General features: G+C 35.9%; 1 protein-coding gene across 1 annotated transcript in view; it reads left to right on the plus strand.

Annotated features, from left to right (window-relative positions):
• Positions 1-25,953, plus strand: part of LOC126418712 (anoctamin-4-like) — a 404,589-nt gene that overhangs the window by 67,977 nt on the left and 310,659 nt on the right. Inside the window, exons 4-5 of the mRNA XM_050085615.1 lie at positions 12,247-12,402; positions 17,379-17,480. Coding sequence (XP_049941572.1) covers positions 12,247-12,402; positions 17,379-17,480 — 258 coding nt within the window. The remainder of the gene's footprint in view (positions 1-12,246; positions 12,403-17,378; positions 17,481-25,953) is intronic.

Raw genomic sequence — 25,953 nt, forward strand, 5'->3', positions numbered from 1 at the left:
TTTCATATCAGCACACACTCCACTGCAGAGTGAAAATCTCATTCTTGAAACATCCCCTAGGCTGTGGCTAAGCCATGTCTCCACAATATCCTTTCTTTCAGGAGTGCTAGTTCTGCAAGGTTCGTAGGAGAGCTTCTGTAAAGTTTGGAAGGTAGGAGACGAGGTACTGGCAGAAGTAAAGCTGTGAGGACAGGGCGTGAGTCGTGCTTGGGTAGCTCAGTTGGTAGAGCACTTGCCCACGAAAGGCAAAGGTCCCGAGTTCGAGTCTTGGTCCGACACACAGTGTTAATCTGCCAGGAAGTTTCATATCAGCGCACACTCCGCTGCAGAGTGAAAATCTCATTCTGGGTATTTCATTATTGTTTAATAAAACAGTAGTTTAGCTCATATTATGTTAGTTTATTTTCTCCTTGTTTAAATAAACTAAGATTAAACTGTGATAAATGACTTACCTTGGTAACATAAGGAAACCTATTCTTTTCATGTGTAGAAAGTACACTGCGCGCCTGCTCGTATTATGTAAAACGGTGCGCCCGCTCAAGGGATAAATGAGATAACGCTGAAACACTGTGTTACTGTGTAAACGAAAACAAAATTTTCAGCATGGGTTAGCTTATCCTTTACTTTATTATAATTACTAGATTTTGACAATACAAAAGATTACTAGGTATCAGACCTTCTTGTTCTCTTGTTAACTCTCAAGAAGTATTCAGCTATGCATGTTAGCACACTGTCAGTTTGTCTTGCCTTCCATCTCCTACTTGGACTCTTCTCCCTTACAACGTGTGGCTTGACTAACATGTGTCACCTCCTTGAAATGTTAATTTATAGATAGTTTTATTGACTAAGCTCATGGCTATCTTCGTAAATATAGCAATGCAATTATTATAGAATAAACACTAGATGCGTTGTGTCCTGGAGTTGGGGGCATTATTAAAAGATAATAGAATAGGCAAAGAAGATAGGAACTGTTCCTGAGAAACTAATATAGAAATATGGAAACAATTTACCTCGGATGGCAGTTAATCCACCAAATTTGCAAAGGACACGAGCTCTTCTAGGGCCTTAAATCTTGTAATCATATCTATGTTGTATAATCCTTCATCTTGCCCTGTATCAGGGTGTATTAGATATACTGCTTGTGGATGCAGTATATTCTGAACTTTAGAAGGGCCACTATAATGCTGAATAAATTTGCTTGTTTCCTTCTTAAAGTCGAGGTGTGATGTAAATGCTGTACTGATACCAAATCATCTGTTTGAAAGTATGATATAATAATCTTGTCATTAAAAGTTCTGACTCTTGTGTGTGTGTAAAATCAATTTCTCTTGTACCTTCTCTTGCAACTTTTCCAAGTCCATCGCTGGTGGATTAGGCCATGTAATTCCAACAAGGGCACTCCTAAAAAGTTTTATTCATAATTTCTGCAGGAGTTATTTTTTACATATGCAGTAATTCATTAAGATTACTTAAAATTCTGGCTCTAGTTGTGCCCAGGTAATGTTCCTCATAGAACAGTATGTTTTATGCAGTCATCCTAATTCCTTCATAGCACATTCACAAGGATTAGTTTGTGGACTATACTTTCCTGTAGTTATGTGTCTTACCCCTTCTCAAGCCAAGAATTCCTTAAAATTATGGCTAGTAAATTATGGGCCATTATCATTTAATAGACATCGTAGTTAACCCATATCTTGAATATACTCCTCCAAACTATGCATTACTGTATTGGTATTTGCTTGTTTAGTGGTATAAAGTTTAACATAATTTGACTAACATCCAGCAACTTCCTTAGAGATAATGTTAGTATTATGCAATTCTACTTTCTCTTTTCTGGTAGGATTTACAAATTCATGGAAATGGTCCTCCAAATTAGATATTGTTTCAAGTGTGTTACCCATTTCTATAAATTCCTGGCAATGTTCTAAAACACTTTCATGCTCATTTGCCTCTGAGTTTTGCTTTTTTGCCTCTTCGCAAATTAAACTGTATTTGATATTTATCTCATCCTTCAACTCCTAAGGGAACTTGGTCAAAGTATTTGCAATGTTAGTTAATTTAGCTTCTGTTTCCTGTTTGACATGTTCTGTTATCTCTAATTTTTGTTCTTCTTTTGTATTTTCTACCTTGACAAAAAATTCACTACTTTTGGATTCAGCTTTGTCAGATAGTTCCTTAACATTAGAATCTACTTGTGAGATAATTCCTTAATATTAGAATCTACTTTGTCAGATAATTCCTTAAAATTATAATTCTTTTCATCAGACATTTGTTGCAAAAACCCTTTTAACCCTTTCTGGAACCTCTGCGGCCATTCTTCTAGTAATGACTGGCATACAACACAAATATTCTCTATTATATGCCCTCTATTAATGCATTGTTTTCTTAAACATGATAACACTGAAACACTATGTCATTGTGTAGATGAAAAAAAAAGTTTTCAACATTGTACTGTATTGTATTTATTGGTCCAGTAAATCTTACATGTACAGTACAGCACATCAGATATTGGACAGGTCAAAGTATATCGTACAATTAAAACACTTTATAAACTAGAAAATTATGTTCACAAAATTTTACAGCACTTCATATACTGGGCAAGTCAATGTGTAAGTTATAATTAAACCACATTAGAAACTTGAAGTTTACAACTGAATACATGTATAAGCCAATATTAACAATTACAGTATTTGCATGATCCTCACTTAAGCTCAAAGGATTTTTGAGGAACTCTTCTACACTATGAATTGACATGTACACTAGAGAATTACATACACAGAATTTTACTTCATATACTGGGCAAGTCGGTATACAACTTATACTTGAACCCCATTAGAAACTTGAGAATTACATCTCAATGTATTTATAGGCCAGTATTAATGGTTACAGTATTTGCATAATCATCACTTAGATGCTCGAGGATTTTGGAGGAACTCTTCCACGCTATAAAAGCAATGTGTCAACAGATATTCATTTAATGTTGCTTTAAAATTTTTTACATCAGTCTTTACTTTACTTTCTCTTGGCAATTTATTGTAGATAATTTTTCCATGGTGTAATGTTCCTTTTTGGCACAAACTGGTTTTTGTATGGAGTACATGAAAGTCAGTTTTCTGTCTTGTATTATGATGATGAACATTTTCATTTTTGGGGAGGATACTAGGATTTGTTATTGTATATTTCTTTATAAACATTGCACTTTCAAATAGGAAAATACATGGAAGGGGAAGAATCCCCATCCTTTTAAACAATGGTCTACATGGTTTGTTCCTTTTTATTCCAGCCATGATTCTCACTATTCTTTTTTGCATCCTGAAGAGTTTTAGGCAGGATGGTGAGTTACCCCGGAAAGTGATCCCATATTTTAGGACAGAATGTATATTAGAATAGTAAACTGTCATTAGACAGTCCTTATGACAGCAGTTTTCTAGCACTCTCATTAAATAACACATGGTACTTAGCTTCTTTAATATGTTGTGAATGTGAGTTTCCCATCTAAGATTATTCTGTAGCCAGCCCCCCAGAAATTTTGTATTAGGCACACTTGCAATATCTGTGTCTGACATCTGAATTCTTATATCCTCTTCAGTGTTTCTCTTGACATTATGAAAATTTAATGCTATTGTTTTACTTTTATTTATTATTAGTTTGTTTTGGTTGAACCAGTTTACAACATTTGTTAATGCCTCAGACAGTCTTGTCTGTAGTATCTCTGCAGTCTTCCCACTGACTAATATGCTTGTGTCATCTGCAAACTGGATAGTGCTATGGTACTGGTTGGTTGAAGTTAGGTCATTTATATATATATATATCAAAAATAGGATGGGGCCCAGTACCGAGCCCTGCGGTACTCCATATTTTACTGCTTTATAATCAGAATAGTGTCTTGTTGATTTATTTTCTTTGTGAAAATGTATTTCTACTACTTGCTTGCGGTCAGCAAGATACGATCTAAGCCAGTTGTTAGGCATACCTCTGATACCAATTCTTTCAAGCTTCTGCAGCAATAGGATGTGGTATATGATGTCGAAAGCCTTAGACAGATCAAGGCATATGCCAGTTACTTTTTGTCCACTATCAATTTTTTCAAGTACTTCACCCAGAAATTCATATATTGCTGTTTCTGTTGATTGGCCTTTCCGGAAGCCATGTTGGGTTGTGGATAACATTTTGCACTTTTCTAGAAAATCTAGCAACCTCTTATGAAAAATTTTTTCTAGTATTTTTGAAAATGTAGATAGCAAGGCAATAGGTCTATAATTGGCTATGTCTTCTTTCTTACCCTTTTTGAACAGTGGTTTCAGTTTCACTGTCTTTAAGCAGGAAGGAAAGACTCCATTTGTTAATGAACTGTTGAAAATGTGGGCTAATGGTATTGCAATGAGGTCACCCACATTTTTAATGACATAATCTGGAATCTCATCCACACCTGCTGAAAATTTTGTTTTTAACTCTCTAATTAATAGTATAATTTCCTTAGGGTTGGTTGGAGTAAGAAATAGGTAGTTACAGTTTCTATTTTGATTTGATGGTGTTGTAGCAGGATTTTTATTTGAAAATTTTATGTCAGAGAGTAATTTTTCACTAATATTTGCAAAGTATGTATTAAAATCATTGACTACTTCTTCTGGATTAGTAATTTTGTTGCCATATTGGATTACCTGGAGATTTACATTTTGAGAGGTCTCATTTCCTACTTGTTCTCTGACTATCTTCCACATGGCTCTCATTTTGTTCCTGGCCATTTTTATATGGTGATCATTTGTTTTTTTTTTTTTTAGCTTCTTTTATGACTTTGTGAAGCACTCTCTTATAATTCTTGAAATACACCAGAAATTCTTCTGTGACATTTTGTGTTTTTGAGATTTCATAAAGTCTCCTCTTTTCAGCACATGATATTTTAATGCCTTTCGTCAGCCATGTAACATTTCTTTTTTTAGTTTTTAATGTTTGGTTTTTAACTGGAAAAGAAATATTGAAATAATGGGAGAATATTTCCATGAACATGTCAAACGTTTTACATGTGTCCTCATAGTTGTCTATATCATTCCATGTTTCTTTTTTTAGTAAGTGCCTGAGGTGTTCTAGGATGTGCTTGCTAAAATTTCTACCTTTTCTTGTCATTTGTTGTTCAGTATTTCCTGCAGTCTCTACTGGGAATTCAATAAACTGTGCATAATGATCACTGAAACCTGTATTCATATTTCCGGATTTGTATAAATATGTATCTGTATTTATTAGTATCTGATCTGTAGCACTGCTTGACGATTTGGTGACTCTGGTGGGGCATTTGATAGTTGTATGTATATTGTAGGTTTTTAATAAGGCCTCAAGGTTTAATCTGTCTTCTGAGTTCTTTTTGAAATCTATATTAGTAACCACATATGCTGGTAGTTTTACTAACTGTTTTTATACTGTTAAGTGGCTTCTCAAGATTTTCAATGAAAGTAGTTACGTTTCCATCTGGGCTTCTATATATGCAAATAACAATTATATTTAAATTTGTCAGTTGTGTAGCATAAATTTCAAAGTTTTGCTCTTCCCCTAGCTGGTTAGTGAACTTTAAATTATCGTGTTAAAAAATGTTCGACAGCTGCACATGACATATCATTTTTAACACTTTTACAATTGAAGTTTTCTTTCCAGAGCGATGTTTTATTGCAGTATTTTCTGAAATATTTCCAATCAAATGCAATCTCTTGTCATGTAGCCACTGCAACCATGTGTATGTGGCGAGTACTGCGACGATTTTCACCACCTGGTGTAGCCGATGTCTTGAACACAGTGATAGGTGAACTGTACTGTGACATACACCAGCACCCCTGCAGTCTTGCTCAGCTACCACTGCATCTCTACAAATGTCCGGATTTGAAATCTTCTTCTCTGAACCGCCAAAAAATTCTACTCCTCCAGGTCCACTGAGAAATTACTCTGTCATAGTTAAAACATTCTTTTATTCATATGTCAACATTGTTTACTTGACACATAAATTTAACTGAAGTTGCCATAATGCTTGTACCATAATTGTATAAGTATGATTTGTCTTCAGTTTTCATGAATTGTTCTGATATTTCTTTTTGGTTTCTTGTTAATGGGTCATTACTGAGTTTTATGTCTGTTCACTTATAGTTCCCCTTTTTGTTTAATCCTTGCTGCTTGTAGCAATGCCGTAATTTATCACTCATTGAATTTAAAGATTTTGCAGATTTATAGTTCTTTATTTTCTCCTTTTTGCTCCAGTGCTCTGCATCATGTACAGTGGCAGCCAAATGAAGTGTTTTTCTTGTTGAGTTAGGGTTTTATGTTGCCTCTGGATCACTCCTTGTAGTTGAAACTGAGTCATAACACTTCATGAGTAATATCTGATGAATTTACCTTTTTACCTTTAATCCGGTTGCCATCTGATTCTCTTGAAGTAGAGATCCTGCTAATCAGTGTCTCTGAAATCCCATGCATAGCCAAGGAAAGGCCTGACTACTTAACGTTCTGCAGCTGTTATTGGAGCAAAAGAAGATAGCTTCTACACATAACACAAGAAAGCACATCCACTACTTTCCTTTTACAAACATATATTTCCTGAAATGGGTGTACAGATCATTATTGTGACTCATAAATTTGAGTAGAACACTACTTGTCATACTACATACACTTCGAAGGCTCAACAGGACAATCCAGATTACAATATATTTTATTTGTCACAAAACCACATTGTCTTTCGTTTCCATTCTTGTAGAGTGTGGTTGCTCTTTGACAGTCAAGCCACCACCAAGCTGCAATACCAAAATGTAAAAGACCCTGCCCAAAGCAGGTGAAGCCATTTCTCGCCATCTCTTGCCTTTTTCTCATATTCCACACCTCCCATTTAATGTCCGCATGTACAAAAACAAATACCCATGCACAGTATATGTCCATGATTTACTCCCTACTTAATATTATTCTGTCACGATTATATTTCTCTCCTTAGGGGTTGAATTGCCAAAACAGTGAAACACATATTTTTTTAAATTTCTAGTGGAGAAATCAAATAGCAGTTTTCTTAGATGTAGGTTTGAAAATGCTTTAGTAGTTTTTTAAAAATGATTTATTATCAAAAAAGATTTCACCTGATATTTTACTCCATTAGTGGTTGAATTTCCAAAAATGCAGATACACATACTTTTTTATATGTGAGTGAGAAACCAAATGCCAATTTTCATAGGCCTAGCTTAAAAATTGCCCTAAAAGCAGTGTATTTTGAAAAGGCTTTTCATCCTCTACATCACCCCATTAGGGGTTGAGCTTCCTGAAACACTGAAACACTTCCTTTTCTTTTCTTTTCTTTTTTTTTTTTTTTTAAATCTGAGAAACCACATTCAAATTTTCATAGATTTAAGTTAAAAATGTTTTCATAATGAAATGTTTCATAAAGCATTTCATCCCTTATTTCACCCTCTTAGGGGTTGAATTTATAAAAGCACTATAACATGTATTTTCAAAAAAATTTCAGCCACTATTTCATCCCCAAAGTTGTTACATTTCCAAAAATGCTGGAACACATAGTTCTATATTTCTGACTGAAAAACCAAATACTGATTTTTGTAAGTCTACTTTCAGAATTGTCTCAATAGTACATATTTTAAAAAAAGCATTCATTCCGTATTTCACCTCCTGCTTAAATGATACCTGCAGTGTAAAATCAATAGCCACTGCAAATTTCAAATTTCTGTCTTTAACAAATTTCCAGGAAATGAAAATTGGCTATGCAGGAGTCGCCAGAGGACAAATACAAGGATATAGAACTAAATATCACTAGGGGTAAGATAGATACTACTTACAGGAAAACAAAAGAGGCAAGTAGCCATATGAGTATTAACTGCTCAGATGGGAAGACAGTACTAAGCCAAGAAGGGAAAGCTAAAAGGTGGAAGGAGTATAAAGAGTGTCTATACAAAGGAGATGAACTTGCAGGGAATATTATAGAAGTGGAAGAAGACATAGATGAATAGGAGATGGGAGACATGATACTGCAAGAAAAATTTGATGGAGCAGTAAAAGACCTAAGTCAAAACAAGGCCCCAGGAGTAGACAACATTCCATCAGATGTACTGATAGCCTTGGGAAAGCCAACTATGACAAAACTCTTCTGGTGTGCAGGATACATGAGACAGGTGAAGTACCCTCAGACTTCGCGAAGAATGTATTAATACTAATTCCCAAGAAAGCAGGTGCTAGCAGATGTGAATATTAATGAACTGTCAGTTTTATATCACAGTTGCAAAATACTAACACAAATTCCTTACAGAAGAATAGAAAAACTGGTAGAAGCCAACCTCGATGAAGATCAGTTTTGATTCCAGAGAAATGTAGTCACATGCTAGGCAATAGTGACACTACAACTCATCTTAGAAGATAGGTTAATGAAAGGCAAACTTACATTTATGGCATCTGTAGAGTTGGAAAAGGCTTTTGACAGTATTGACAGGAATGCTCTCTTTGAAACTCTGAAGGTAGCAGTGGTAAAATACAGGGAGCAAAAGGCTCTTTACAACTTTAACACAAGTGAGACGATAGTTATAAGAGTTGGCAGGCATGAAAAGGATGGGAAGGGAGTGAGACAGGGTTGCAGCCTGTCCCCGATGTTATTGAATCTGTACATTGAACAAGCAGTAAAGGAGACTGAAGGAAAATTTGGAGAAGAAATTAATGCTCACGGAAAAGAAATAATAACTTTTAGGTTTGTGGATGACATTGTAATTATGTCAGTGACAGCAGAGGACTTTGAAGAGCAGTTGAACAGAATGGACAGTGTCTTTAAAGGTGGGTATAAGATGAACATCAACAAAAGCAAAAACTGGATAATGGAATGTAGTCAAATTTAATCAGATGATGCTGAGCAAATTACATTAGGAAACAAGACACTTAAATTAGTAGATGAGATTTGCCATTTGGGCAGCAAAATAACTGATGATGGTTGAAGTAGAGAGGACTTAAAATGTAGACTGGCAATGGCAAGAAAGTCATTTCTGAAGAAGAGAAATTTGTTAACATCAACTATAGATTTAAGCATCAGGAAGTCTTTTCTGAAAGTATTTGTATAGAGTGCAGCCATGTGTGGAAGTAAAACATGGGTGACAAACAGTTTACACAAGAAGAAAATAGAAGCTTTTGAAATGTGGTGCTGCAGAAGAATGCTGGAAATTAGATGGATAGATCACATAACTAATGAGAAGGTACTGAATAGAACTGGGGAGAAAAGAAATTTGTGGCACAACCTGACTGGAAGAAGGGATTGGTTGGTAGGACTCATTCTGAGACATCAAGGGATCACCAATTAGACTGGAGGGAAGTTTGGGGGATGGGGCTAAAAGTCATAGAGGGAGGCCAAGAGATGAATACAGTAATCAAATATAGAAGGATGTAGGTTTTGGTGGTTACTCAGAGAATGAAGAGGCTTGCACAACCTATCGTATCATGGAGAGCTGCATCAAACCAGTTTTGGACTGAAGACCACAACAAAAACAACAACATCCTTGAAGTATGGGCTGGGTGGTGATGGGCCAGTGAGTGAATCTGTTGATTGGGACATTGACATTTGTATACAGAGACAATATGTAAATCAGTTGGTTCCCCACTGAAATTACTGGAACTTGGTCACCAGTGCAGTTGGTAGGCTTCTTTTAAACTGCACTTTTATGGCAGCGAAAGAAATGTGTGTATCTGAACCATGGGCACCTTTTAATCCTTGTTAGATTAATCTTTATCTTGGTAAGGATTCAGTGAACTTGTACCACTAAAATTATGAGTGGAATAATTATTAGTGTCAGTGGTGTTGAGAAACTGCTAAAGTTGAACAAAGCTCCAGGCACTAATGGCATCCCTGTCAGATTCTATACTGAGTTTGTGGCTGCATTAGCTCCTCTAATAACTATAATCTGTTGTAGATCCTTGGAACAAAATACTGAGGCCTAGTTCCCGGGAAAAAAGGCCTAGTTCTCAGGAAAAAAAAACACGTGTCACACTTGTCAACAAGAAATGTACTGAAGTGATCTACTAAACTACCACTTAATATCCTTGACATTGATTTGTTGTAGAATCTTAGAACAGACTGTGAGCTCTATTGTAATGAGGCATGCTGAACAGAATGACCTCCTCCATGCAGACCAACATGGATTTGAAAAATGTGTGAAACCCAGCTCTCACTTTTTTTACATGACATACTCCAAGCTGTGTATCAAGGCAGTCAGGTAGATGCAGTATCTCTTGATTTCTGAAAAGCATTTGACTCATTACCACACCTATGCTTACTGCCAACAGTACAATGATATGGGGCATCAAGTGAAATTTGTGACTGGATTGAGGACTTTTTGTAGGGAGGATGCAACATATTATCCTGGATGGAGAGTCACCATCAGTGTAGAAGTAACTTCAGATGTGCCCCAAGGATGTCAGATGTGCCCCAAGGATGTGTGTTGTTACTGTTGCTTTTCATGTTGTATGTTAATGACCTTGCAGACAATAGTAACCTCAGACTTTTTTGCAGATGATACAGTTATCTATAATGAAGTACTGCCAGAAAGGAGCTACAAAAATAATCAGTCAGATCTTGATAAGATTTCAAAGTGGTAAAAATACTTGCTTTAAATGTTAAAAAATATAAAACTTTGCACTTCACAAAATGAAAAAAACATAGTATCCTATGATTATAATATCAATGAGTCACTGCTGAAATTGGTCAACTCATACAAATACCTACGTGTAACACTTTGTAAAGAAATGAAACGGAATGATCACATAGGGTCAGACATGGGTAAAGTCAGTGGTAAACTTTGGTTTGTTGGCAGAATACTGGGGAAGTGCAATCAATCTACAAAGAAGATTATTGACAAATCACTTGTGTGACCCATTCTAGAATACTGCTCAAGTGTGTGGAACCCATACCAGATAGGACTAATGGGGGATATTGATCATTCACAGAGGAGAGCAGAATGAATTGTCACATGTTTGTTTGACCCATGGGAGAGTGTTACAGTGATGATGAAGAAACTGAACTGGCAGACTCTTGAAGATAGATGTACAATGTGCCAAGAAAGTCTACTTACAAAGTTTCAAGAACCAGCATTAAATGATGACTCTAGGGAAATACTAAAAACTCAGACATATTGCTCACATACTGATCATGAGCATAAGATTAGCATGATTATAGTATGCACATAGGCATTGAAACAACCATACTTCCTGCACCCCATATGTGAATGGATCAAGAAGAAATCCTAGTAACTGGTACAACAGGACATACCCTCTTTCATATTTTTCACAGTGATTTGCAGAGTATAGATGTAGATGTGTTGCGTAAATCTGACAGCTGAGTTTTTCTCTGAAAAGATGAAGTAATACGAATAGTGAAAAACAATTATTATTTTACCAAGTTGTTTCAGCAGGGTTCTGCATGAAATTCTAAATCTACTCCACAAATAATTCATAACAGTACATTTGCATTCTGAAAACTGTACTTTGGCTTTATTAATTACCCAGAACTGTAATACACTTTCTAAAATTATGCTTGATTCACTACTTATAACAATGTATGTGTCAATGCAGATGGAATAAAGTTTCCATCTCCTAGTGATACTGATGAAAGTTCATTAACATATATGTAAAAAGATAAGTCCCCTTAGATGGAACCTCGTGGGAACCACATGTAATTAGTTTTCAATTGGATGAGGACTTACAGCTTAACAAAGACTCTTTACTATTTTAATGGTGTATTTCTTGTTAAGCTCTTTCACTGCTTGGCTGCGAAATTTTGGCTCTTCACTTATTGCAAAGCTGCTGCTTCTTGTAGACATTGGACTTTTGTAGTGCTTTTTTGCATGACATTAACTACCCCTGCCACAATAAATCACTTTCTAGCTTCTGTTTAATTCATCATCAGGTTTGAATAGATTGATTAATGAAAATCACTTATTTTTCTGTGATTTAAATTTTCTGCACTTGTACTTGATTCCAAGCTATTATGGAAAGATTACAGTGTGACACTCATGGCTAACAGTATGAAATAACTTACTTTTACTGATTACTGTTGTTGTGGCTGTCAGAAAAGGTTGTATAAATATGTGCATCAGTGACTGGTGCAATACCTATAAAAGCTTTTTAAATAAAATTTGCTGTATATGAATATTTATAAATTAGTTTATTTTTATAAAACATTACTTCACAAATTTTCTTTTTACTTAATGTTTTCTGAATATTTCTCTTTCTTACCAATAGGAAGAAATGGAAACAGCACCAACTTTCAATGATGGCAACCGTTTGATTGACATGGTTCTTGTGTACAAAAATGATGAGAATTCAAGAAAACCTCTCATTTATCGACAGAAATATGAAGAAAACTTAATAAAGCATGGATTACAGTTGGAAGATGAGGTTTGTATTCTGTGATAGAGTAAATTCATAATTTTTTTGTCTTTATAACAAGTGTGTCCTTGCTTATTTTATGGTATTTTAAGTAATACCTGAGTGGTAATAGAGAAATTGAGTGACAATTGAGAGATCAGTGACAACTGAAAACTGTATTGCTCTACAAAAACCTAGAACAGACCACACTGTTAAAATAACTGTTCTTATGTCTCCCTTCTATATTTCAATCTGTCTTAAACTCATGAGGGTGGATCCCTATGGAGCTTGTTATGTGAGCTATTTGTATGTGCTTTATTGTATCAGTTGGATTATTTGGAGAAAATACATTGCTAATCATAATGGATCACAAACAGCATTAGGAATGCTAAGAAATAATCAATATAATGTCATCAGACAAAAAATTAGTTACTCTTAGAGAAATCATTATAAGCATCATTTAATACCGTGTTCTTCTCGTCACCTGGTGAGATGTCGAGGTTGTGCAGGCATCCGATATATGCACCTGAACAGCGGATGCATCTCCCCATCCTTATCCCCTGGCACAGGGACCAACAACCAGCAGTAGGTGGCAGACCATGTCTCAACTATTGATGCATTCAGTCTTGCGCAGACTCATGTAACTATATGCTGAGATTGCACTTGGCAATTGATGCTTGAAGAGTCTGGGAAAGACATGATTAGTGTTTCCTTCATCAGTGAAACTGGGCATGATAATGCAGTGGTTAGGACTTCAATTTGGGAGGATGATGGTTGAAATCTAAATCTGGGCATCCAGATTTAGGTCTTCCGTCATTTTCCTACATCATTCCCAAAGCAAATGCTGTGATGCTTCTTTTTACAGGAAATGGCTGATTTCCTTCCCTGTCTGTGAAACATTTCAAACTGATGCTCTATCTCTAAAGGCCTTGATGTTGAGTGGAAGTTAAATTCTGATGTATCTTCCTTTCTTTTCTCCAGTGAGAGGATCAATTAGAGTATAGTGTCCTGAAATGACCAAATAATGTTTTGATAGAATTTTAGCTTTTCTCAAAATATATCAGATGTTTTCTAAAGCTTTTTCTGAGCTCCCACATCTGAGTTCAAGAGACTAGCAATTTATCCTTTTCACAACACTAATTATAACCAAACAACCATAAAACATTTTCAGTTAGGGAGGCTTCCATAATATCTTTTACTGTATTTTATACAATTTGTGTTTATTCCGATTATTATTATTATTCTAAATCACTGTAATAATTTTGAATTGAATTTATTTGTAGTTTCATTTTATTTAATTGTTCATTGGTGATAATGACCACACAGTCTTGCATGGCACCCAAAGATCAACAGTAGTGTGTTCTGACAGCTCTATCAATTTGGTTGTCTTGCATTTTTTCTTCTATTCCTGTTGAGAAATTGACTCATGTGAAAAACCTGTAATTTGTTTAAGGCTTAAACAATGATCTATATAGCTCAACATTTATTCTTCAACATTAGTCAGTTACTCCTGACTCTTTACACAATAAATGTGTTTTAATCATGTAAATGTTGCTAACTGGAGTTTCTAACTCCAGTTGTTGTTGTTGTGGTCTTCAGTCTTGAGACTGGTTTGATGCAGCTCTCCATGCTACTCTATCCTGTGCAAGCTTCTTCATCTCCCAGTACCTACTGCAACCTACATCCTTCTGAATCTGCTTAGTGTATTGATCTCTTGGTCTCCCTCTATGATTTTTACCCTCCACGCTGCCCTCCAATGCTAAATTTGTGATCCCTTGATGCCTCAAAACATGTCCTACCAACCGATCCCTTCTTCTTGCCAAGTTGCGCCACAAACTTCTCTTCTCCCCAATCCTATTCAATACCTCCTCATTAGTTACGTGATCTACCCACCTTATCTTCAGCATTCTTCTGTAGCACCACATTTCGAAAGCTTCTATTCTCTTCTTGTCCAAACTGGTTATCGTCCATGTTTCAGTTCCATACATGGCTACACTCCATACAAATACTTTCAGAAACAACTTCCTGACACTTAAATCTATACTCGATGTTAACAAATTTTTCTTCTTCAGAAACGATTTCCTTGCCATTGCCAGTCTACATTTTATATCATCTCTACTTCGACCATCATCAGTTATTTTACTCCCTAAATAGCAAAACTCCTTTACTACTTTAAGTGTCTCATTTCCTAATCTAATCCCCTCAGCATCACCCGATTTAATTTGACTACATTCCATTATCCTCGTTTTGCTTTTGTTGATGTTCATCTTATATCCTCCTTTCAAGACACTGTCCATTCCGTTCAACTGCTCTTCCAAGTCCTTTGCTGTCTGTGACAGAATTACAATGTCATCGGCGAACCTCAAAGTTTTTATTTCTTCTCCATGGATTTTAATACCTACTCCGAATTTTTTTTTTGTTTCCTTTATTGCTTGCTCAATATACAGATTGAATAACATCGGGGAGAGGCTACAACCCTGTCTCACTCCTTTCCCAACCACTGCTTCCCTTTCATGCCCCTCGACTCTTATAAATGCCATCTGGTTTCTGTACAAATTGTAAATAGCCTTTTGCTCCCTGTATTTTACCCCTGCCACCTTCAGAATTTGAAAGAGAGTATTCCAGTTAACGTTGTCAAAAGCTTTCTCTAAGTCTACAAATGCTAGAAACGTAGGTTTGCCTTTTCTTAATCTTTCTTCTAAGATAAGTCATAAGGTTAGTATTGCCTCACGTGTTCCAACATTTCTACGGAATCCAAATTGATCTTCCCCGAGGTCCGCTTCTACCAGTTTATCCATTCGTCTGTAAAGAATTCGCGTTAGTATTTTGCAGCTGTGACTTATTAAACTGATTGTTCCGTAATTTTCACATCTGTCAGCACCTGCTTTCTTTGGGATTGGAATTATTATATTCTTCTTGAAGTCTGTGGGTATTTCGCCTGTCTCATACATCTTGCTCACCAGATGGTAGAGTTTTGTCAGGACTGGCTCTCCCAAGGCCATCAGTAGTTCTAATGGAATGTTGTCTTCTCCCGGGGCCTTGTTTCGACTCAGGTCTTTCAGTGCTCTGTCAAACTCTTCACGCAGTATCTTATCTCCCATTTCATCTTCATCTACATCCTCTTCCATTTCCATAATATTGTCCTCAAGTACATCGCCCTTGTATAAACCCTCTATATACTCCTTCCACCTTTCTGCCTTCCCTTCTTTGCTTAGAACTGGGTTGCCATCTGAGCTCTTGATATTCATACAAGTGGTTCTCTTCTCTCCAAAGGTCTCTTTAATTTTCCTGTAGGCAGTATCTATCTTTCCCCTAGTGAGACAAGCCTCTACATCCTTACATTTGTCCTCTAACCATCCCTGCTTAGCCATTTTGCACTTCCTGTCGATCTCATTTTTGAGACATTTGTATTCCTTTTTGCCTGCTTCATTTACTGCATTTTTTCATCAATTAAATTCAATACTTCTTCTGTTACCCAAGGATTTCTATTATCCCTCGTCTTTTTACCTACTTGATCCTCTGCTGCCTTCACTACTTCATCCCTCAGAGCTACCCATTCTTCTTCTACTGTATTTCTTTCCCCCATTCCTGTCAATTGTTCCCTTATGCTCTCCCTGAAACTCTGTACCACCTCTGGTTCTTTCAGTTTATCCAGGTCCCATCTCCTTAAATTCCCGCCTTTTTGCAGTTTCTTCAGTTTCAATCTGCAGTTCATAACCAATAGATTGTGGTCAGAATCCACATCTGCCCCTGGAAATGTCTTACAATTTAAAACCTGGTTCCTAAATCTGTGTCTTACCATTATGTAATCTATCTGATACCTTTTAGTATCTCCAGGATTCTTCCAAGTATACAACCTTCTTTCATGATTCTTGAACCAAGTGTTAGCTATGATTAAGTCATGCTCTGTGCAAAATTGTACAAGGCGGCTTCCTCTTTCATTTCTTCCCCCCAATCCATATTCACCTACTATGTTTCCTTCTCTCCCTTTTCCTACTGACAAATTCCAGTCACCCATGACTATTAAATTTTCGTCTCCCTTCACTACCTGAATAATTTCTTTTATCTCGTCATACATTTCATCTATTTCTTCATCATCTGCAGAGCTAGTTGGCATATAAACTTGTACTACTGTAGTAGGCGTGGGCTTCATGTCTATCTTGGCCACAATAATGCATTCACTATGCTGTTTGTAGCAGCTTACCCGCACTCCTATTTTTTGTTAATTATTAAACCCACTCCTGCATTACTCCTATTTGATTTTGTATTTATAACCCTGACCAAAAGTCTTGTTCCTCCTGCCACCGAACTACACTAATTCCTACTATATCTAACTTTAACCTATCCATTTCCCTTTTTAAATTTTCTAACCTACCTGCCCGATTAAGGGATCTGACATTCCACACTCCGATCCGTAGAATGCCAGTTTTCTTTCTCCTGATAACGACATTCTCTTGGGTAGTCCCCGCCCAGAGATCCGAATGGGGGACTATTTTACCTCCGGAATATTTTACCCAAGAGGACGCCATCATCATTTAATCATACAGTAAAGCTGCATGTCCTCGGGAAAAATTACGGCTGTAGTTTCCCCTTGCTTTCAGCCGTTCGCAGTACCAGCACAGCAAGGCCGTTTTGGTTAATGTTACAAGGCCAGATCAGTCAATCATCCAGACTGTTGCTCCTGCAACTACTGAAAAGGCTGCTGCCCCTCTTCAGGAACCACATGTTTGTCTGGCCTCTCAACAGATACCCCTCCGTTGTGGTTGCACCTACGGTACGGCCATCTGTATCGCTGAGGCACGCAAGCCTCCCCACCAACGGCAAGGTCCATGGTTCATGGGGGGGGGGGGGGGGGGGGTGCTTGTAAAATTTATACTATATATTTCTGTGCCCAATCATTATGTGACCAGAGCAGATGAATATTTTCTCACTAGTATATAAATCTATAACCCTGTTCATTTATCAGAGAAAATGTTTGTTACCTTCAATTTTTATTAATATTGCAGATCGCAGAAGAAAATGGCTTGGTGTTTACCAAAGTACACACACCTGATGCAGTGCTTGAAAGATATTCTGAGTCAAGTGGGATAAAGAAGCCAGCATTACTTGTAAGTAATACCTTACATATGTGGGAAACAAATTAAAAATCTTTTCATGATGATGAAAAACTTCACTTTGTTCCCCAAGTGTGCAAGCATCTGTGTATTTTTCAAATGGAGGCTATTCATTATTCTTCAAGACTAATGTTGAAGAATAAATGTTGAGCTATATAGATCAATGTTTAAGAATAAATACCCTGACATATAGGTGTAAAAATCACATATGCTTTAATATTAATTCATTTATTTATTAATTCATTATGTTTCACAGATTCCATTATGAAGGAAAACGTTCAGGGATGTGGAATAAATAAGTTATACAGTAACATAAAACAGATACATCATAGAAATTGTATTAACAATAAACTATCAATGTAGTGCTTAATGTTATTCACAATTATGCCATCTAAATTTAATCCAATAAATTAGTAAAGAAGCTTATTAATAAAGGAAATAAATTTTGTGAATGAGTCTGAGAACATCATGGATATGTCATGCATAAAACTATTCAGATCTTGTAATATAGTGCTTTTATTTATACCATTGTTTTGGCCACTGCAATCATCAGGTCTGTAACTGAGATTAAAGGGACATAAAAATGAGAGATGTTTGTTGTGCATTATCAGGATACAAGAGATTAAAACTTAAAAGGTTAAAATTTTTAGAATTTTCCTGATCAACACTTAGAACTTGTAGAAACAATGTTTGGTGTTAATCAGTCAGTAAAAATTGATGGTTGATGCCCCACTTGGGCATAAGTTTTATGATTAACACTGATTATTGTTGGAAAGTTTTTACCTTTTATGTTTTCATGTGTTGCAGTCTGATAATGTATAGTGATCTCCTCTTATTCTTACATTGCTTTAATCTTAATTATAGATCTGATGATGGCAGTAGCTTAACTACAGATCTGATGATAGCAGTAGCTGAAGCAACATAAATAAAATATCAAACAATCTAGACTATTTGAGTCACAAAATAAGTTAGGAACTTGATAATCTGGCATGATCAGGGTCTGTCAATCCCAGATTATCAAATACGCTGGATTATTAAGGTCGTTTTTAAAATTCAGCTATAAAAAAGGCATATAAGCAATTCTATAATTTTAATGTACAACAGCAAGTAGCCACTATATTGCTAAATGCAGCAAGAGGGAATACAATATGAAAAGTCAAGAGTACATATTACTTTTCCATAAAAACTAAACTTTTTTAAAAGCCAAATACTGTATTGTTCTATTAAATCAGTTTAAGGTTCAAAATTTTAGAAAAGTTCAATATTCATAAACCTTTCTTTTTGCACCAGTTATGAAATAAAATAAATTCTGCGATATGGAAAGATCAAGTATGAGCTAATTAATAAAAATTGTTACCAAGAATTTTGTGCAGTTTATTTGGAATCACTATCTTTAGGAATAGCATGGATATTAGATATTGTCAGGGGCATGGAATATATTGGACTGGTTTCTAGCACTGACAGTTTAGCTGAAATTTCCTTCTCAGACCCCTGGACATCACAGGAGTACAACTTATTTCTTGTATTGAGCTCATTTCCGACAAAAAAATTATTTTGTATGAGGTGCAGATTTGTAACTTCAAAAGCACTGTATTGTTGACTACTCTTAGCGAATTGCACAAAGATATTTAAGGCTTGTGGATCCTCAGCCCAAGACATTTGAGTTATAGGCATTTCTTCTTCATCATTCCATGTTTCTGATGTATCCTGTAGTTTAAAATACTTTTTAATATCACATCACCAGCAGCTCTTGTCTACAGCTAAATATTTGTCATTGTCAATCAATTTACCCACTTCTTCAGCTGAAAATGCACTCAGTTCATTAATGGATGCAAAATTTATCACTGGTACAATTTCACAGTTATCAGTTATGGACTCGTCATTATTTATATTGCATTCTATCTCTGCTTCTTTAACCGGTTTAGGCCACTGAACATATAATTGCTCAGTAATACAGACAGTTGTTACTGCTGAGGCACTGTGACAGACATTTCCAATGTTTCTGTTCTGCAAACAGTGCAAAGATAAATATATGGGAAAATTTCTTATGTGTGCCAGATTATCATGGTCTTAATGTAGTAAGAAAACTGCTACTTTGAAAACAGCTGCTGCCACTTTAGTTTTACATTACAGCTGCTGTTTATTAGCCATCAGTAGATTGATATTTACTTGCTTACAATGGTATTTTTAAGGAAAATATTTTTTTTTTTTTGCATCTGTAAGTACTGAGAACTTTTTATAATGCATTATTTCTTGTCATACATCTTTATAATAAGCATTGCTACTTACCATGTTAACAGAACCTTTCAGTCCTTGGGTATTGATAGTCAGATAATTTGTAGAATGACTGGCTATTAAGGTTTGTTTGTTATTTTCTTTTGAGTTGATAGATATTCCTGTTTCCTTGCTGTATGCTTGATGGGAAGTTACTGAGTATTTTATTGCCACAGTATATAACTTCTTTCTGAACCCTGGACAAACAGGCACAGTCTACATGAAAATTATTTTTCTGTCTTGTGTTGTGACAGTGTATATCACTGTTCACTTGAAACTGATTCCTATTATCAGTAATAAAGACCATTAAGGAACAAATGTACTAAAAAGTGAGTGTAAGAATTCTGAGGTCTCTAGGAAGGCTTCTGAAATATCTAAGGTTATCTTCTTTACGTAGTATTCTTACTGCATATTCCTGCTGAACAAATTCCTTATTTACTTTAGGTGAGCTGACCCAGAAAATAATTGTATAAGGCAACAGAAGTGAAAATAAGGCAGCACTCTTGTCTTCAGGTCACACCAATGAAAGATTTTTCTGAACTGAGCTTTGTGATTAATTTAGATGTGTGTTGACTCCATTTTAACTGGCATCCAGCTAGACCCCAGTGAATTTCATACACTATACTTCATTGAGTGTATGGCCATTAATGTTTACCTCTGGTGATGAAAGATCATTATTGTGTGTTTAAAACTACAAAATATGAGTGTTTGTGCAATTAAGATTTACTCTGCTAACAGTGAATCTCTTGAAGGTCTGTTCAGCTATCATCGGAGCTGTGTCTGATAGGGTGAAGTTTGGGGCTTTGATTGGTATGCTTATGCCACCAACTAACACAAAAATTTTCAAAATGCCATTTAAAGTCATTACCAGATCATTTATATTGGGTAGAAACAAGAGTGGTGCAGTACCCTGTTATGTTACCACTTTCCAAGATTTCCATCCGTGCATAATGCCATAACATATTAGTTTGCCAAGTAGAATTTTGTGATCCACACAATCAAAGACTTTGATAAGCTTACAAAATATTCAAACAGGATAATTTTTCTTGTTCAGCTCTGCTTGCACTTTATTCGTGAAATCATGTATTGCTTTTTGTGTGGAGAATCCTTTGTGAAAACCAGACTGAGAGGCATTTAACAAGTTATGCTCATGAGAGAATGCTCAGACTTGTCACATTGAAACCAATGTTGATTTTTTTCCTGCTCTTAGTCAACTTTGAGGAAAGTCCATACACAAAATATTTGTTAACAAAAATTCACATGGTTTGCATGCTTGAAACTGTCTATTGTACAGCCCTAAATCCTCTCACTCCATTATACCAGTGTCACCTAGGGGCAAAGTGGCAATGACTGTGTGGCTCTCTTGCCACAGCAATGTGAGTGCTGATTCACTGATTGAAAGCAATTGACAGTTAACTAAATATTTGTAGAATAATACATTATAAATTTTATCCATAACTTTGTTAATAAATTGGTGTAATGTGTGTGCATATAATTAAAAAATGCCAACACATATACATTAATTTTATTTCTTCTATTCTTCTAACTACTGTAGAAATGTGAAATATTGATACAATGTTCTAAACATAAATTTTTTTGTATTTCCTAAACATAAATTAAGTAAAATAACTGAATGCTCCCTAACCATCAGACACATATCAATATTCTAATTGAAATCTGGGCCATAGAAATAAGCCCTGTCTAATATTAACATATTTTGTGGGGTGCTCTGCATATTTAGTCAGATTTTGAAAGCAAAGAGAGGAAAAAATTGTGTTCTAGTGACTGAGTATTGTCATCTTGGTAGACTGAAAAGTGTTGTGGAACATTTTACTTGCTGGGGAACAATTTACCCACTGGGAACCATCACAATAAAGCCTGGGATTAACAGCACTGCTAACTACAACAAAAACCAGACATGGAAGGACAATGGTTTTGCTTTAAACTGTGATAATAACATTTTGATGTGGAATGTAAAGCATATATCAAATAATACTTAAGATCTAAGAATACCAAATGAAAGAAGAAAGATAATGCTTTGATAACAGAGACTAAAAAGAAAGTGAAAGGATTCATATACCTAGGAGGATATTCCATCATATACAATGGCTTATCACAAGAAATTAGAGCCTCAGCATGATTGTTAGTCTTAATAAATGAAAAATGGAGAAGTAAGATACCCTCATACACATGGGAGAGTTAAGAGTAGACAAAACATAAATGACAGAATTGGAAGATATGCTACAATATATGATAACCAGTTAGACTCCAGGAAGTAACAACATAAGCACCAAATTCATCGAGTATGTGCTTCCTCTTACGAAATCTATGTTGCTTCTCTCTCTGGGTGGGTGGGGGGTGGGGGGATGGTGGATAATAAAAGAAATCCCAAATGGCTACAAATTAGCCATAATAAATCTTATATGTAAGAAAGATGGTAGGAAAAGTGAAAATTAGCATGTAAAATATTTTTGGGGACAATAACACAAAAACTCACAGTATTTTACAAAATATCTTGCTGCAGGGACAAAATAGTTCAGGAGGAAAGGTAGGTCCTGTTCAGGTAAAACATTTGTCATCAGATAAATAATTGGAAAACAATTATTATTTAATAAGGAAATACATTTGATAGTTATTAATTATGGGAAAGCTTTTGACAGAGTAGATTGGAGAAAACTGTGGGCAATACTAGAAAGGAGGAGCATTCCACATCACTTACTATGAGAACTACAAGAGATTAAAATTGCCATTGCAAGGTATGATAATATTTAAGTAACAAAAAATTTAGGATTATCACAAGGATGCAGTTTACACTAAGAAGGAGATGTGCGACATAAACAAAGTTGCTTGACTTGTTTCTATATCCAGAAGATGATGTCTATTTAGAATTTGTGCCAATCACATAAGATTGCCACTGTGAGGATGCAGGTTTGCTTTAAATACATGCCGTAATGCTCATGAGCATTAGTTACTTTTGAGACTGGACATTGTGAGCTGTTAGTCAAGAATGCCTTTAAGGTGACGAAGATGCCACTATCAGCACCTCATTGAATTTGAATGGCATGTAACTGGGCTATGAGAAGCTGGATGTTCCTTCTGTAGTACTGCAGAATGCCTTGGCAGGAACTAGCCACTGTACATGATTGCTGGCAATGATCGCCACGAGAATGTAAGGACACAAGAAGTCCGGGCTCCAGATGACCACATAGCACTACACAGAGGGATGACCATTGTGTTCAGCATATGGCTCTGGCGCATCATACTGCATCTGCAGCAACAATCTGAGCAGCAGTTGGCACCACAGTGACACAACAAACTGTTACAAATCAGATACTTCAACAACAGCTCGGAGCCAGACCCCTGTAGCATGCTTTCTACTGTCCCCAAACCACCACCGTCGGTAACTTCAGTGGTGTGGAGCAAGAGCTCATTGGAGCACAGGGTGGAGGTCTGTTGTGTTTTCTGATGAAAGCTGATTCTGCCTCAATGCCAGTGATTGCTGTGTGTTGATTAGGAGGCCAGTTGAAGCCCTGTAGTAATTAATCTAACATTTTACTCTTGATCCCTATGTGAGAAACATGTAGGGGGTTGTAGTGTATTCCTAATGTCATCACTTACAGCCAATTCTTGAAATTTTCTTAGTAAACTTTCTCAGAATAGTTTGTGTCTATCTTCAGGAAACAGGCAGTTCAGTTTCTTCAGCATCACTGTAACACTCTTCCACAGATCAAACAAACCTGTGATCATTCATGCTGCCCTTCTCTGTTCATGTTCATTTAAGAAGGGATTTTTTTAAATGGGCATGTAAGGTATTTTGGAAACATGATGCTGTAATGGCAATTTTGATGTTAGATCTACAAAAATTGATATTTGGTTTCTTGGTCAGATACAAAAAATTACACATTCCAGCATTTACATGTTCAGCGTATGGCTCTAGCACATCATAATCCACCTGCAGCAATAATTCAGGCGGCAGTTGGCACCACAGTGATACAATGAACTGTTACAAATTGGTTGCTTCAAGGGCAAGTTTGAGCCAGACAACCTGTAGCGTCCAATACACTGACCCCAGATCGTCGTATTCAGTGGCTTCAAGTGGGAGCTCATTGGGGCAGGATGGAGGTTTGTTGTGTTTTCTGATGAAAGCTGGTTCTGCCTTGGTGCCTGTGATGGCCATTTGTTGATTGGAAACAGGCCAGTTAAGGGCCTGCAACCAATTTGTCTGCATGCTAGACACACTGACTCTGCACCTGGGGTTAGTAGTAGTAGATTAGATTAGATTAGATTAATACTAGTTCCATGGATCATGAATACGATATTTCGTAATGATGTGGAACGAGTCGAATTTTCCAATACATGACATAATTAGGTTAATTTAACAACATACTTAAGTTAATATAACAACTTTATTTTTTTTGTGTTTTTTGTTTTTCTTTATTTTTTTTATTTTTTTAATATTTTTTTTATTTTTTTTTCTTAATTTATATCTAAAAATTCCTCTATGGAGTAGAAGGAATTGTCATTCAGAAATTCTTTTAATTTCTTCTTAAATACTTGTTGGTTATCTGTCAGACTTTTGATACTATTTGGTAAGTGACCAAAGACTTTAGTGCCAGTATAATTCACCCCTTTCTGTGCCAAAGTTAGATTTAATCTTGAATAGTGAAGATCATCCTTTCTCCTAGTATTGTAGTTATGCACACTGCTATTACTTTTGAATTGGGTTTGGTTGTTAATAACAAATTTCATAAGAGAGTATATATACTGAGAAGCTACTGTGAATATCCCTAAACCCTTAAATAAATGTCTGCAGGAACTAGTAGTAGTAGTAGTAGTAGTAGTAGTAGTAGCTTTATTCATCTATTGATTTCTTTTTACAGGACATGTTAAAGTATTTACAAGTTTAGACCAATTTAATATAAGCTAATTCCTGTACACATATATTTACAGGCTTCTAGTTAGAGACAGTCATTAGATTTACTCCTGGTAAACAATACTTTTTTACAAATAACTTATGTAATAATGTAATGCCACACTGTTCACTCATATCTCACTATCAGTCACTGCACACACTATAAACACATTCTTTCATAACACTTCACTCACTACTGTAAACTGGGGTGAACAGGGACAGACTTTCAGGTTTTTAAATAATAAATCCAGAAAGACAATCTGAATATGAGTCTTTAATCATTAAAGTGGAAGATGGTATAGTCATTCAACCTTGAAACTAGGTATATTTGGTATTGCTTAATATAATTTGTAGTAATTATAAAGTGTCCCTATTTACCCCTTGGTAGGGGTCAGTAGGGACAGTGGTAAATATAACTCACAGAACCCTATTGCAACAGGCACAGGGGTCAAAAGGGACACAAAAATGGTTTTTAAAAATACAAATTAACCTTTAATACTTTAGAATATTGTAACATCAGTTAAACATATGTCTGCCTCATCTTATTAACAGTTCTTTCATGACTTGAATAACTTCAATACAATCAAATTCAGATACATCTTCTACAACTGGGAAAACATAAACACTATTGTCTTTGGAGTTTTGTCTCAAAAATGATGCCACATATGTTTTTCCTTCAAGCACAACTTCGGTAATTCTACCAATTAAAATTTTTGGAGCCCCCTTTATGCTCTCAAATTTCACTTTCACCCAATCCCCATCCCCAACGTGTAACACCCTATCAGTAGACAGTTCTTCTGGTTTCAGAGTAGGTATGTTATCTTCTCTCTCTTCATAACTGTGATCACTGTTATCATCATCACTATCTTCTTCTGATTCATTCACTGAATTCAGCAAGTCATGTGCATGAACACTCCTGCCAGGTGGTACGTTCAGTTTCCATTTTCTACCTGGTTTTGACAACTTATGATCAGGCCACCTTTGATGCTGTAAGAATTCTACCAGGCTGTCATTAACAGTGCCGGTGCTGCAACAAATGTTTCTTTCTATGGTTGGTGATAGCATGTCAAGGGTTTCTTTCAAAAGTCAAGGAAAGTACTTCTTATCAATTCCTAAATATTTGTTGTTAGTTCTGCTTTTCCAATTCTCCAGAACCTTTTGCCAAGCCTGTTTCAATGGCCTAAACATTGCGACATTTAGAGGTTGTGCAAGATGAGTTGAGTTCTGTGGTAAGAAAACACACTCAGTGTCATGTTTTTCGCACAAATCAATGACAGCTGG

The sequence above is a fragment of the Schistocerca serialis genome, chromosome 9 (assembly GCF_023864345.2).
Source record: "Schistocerca serialis cubense isolate TAMUIC-IGC-003099 chromosome 9, iqSchSeri2.2, whole genome shotgun sequence".
NCBI lineage: Eukaryota > Metazoa > Arthropoda > Insecta > Orthoptera > Acrididae > Schistocerca > Schistocerca serialis.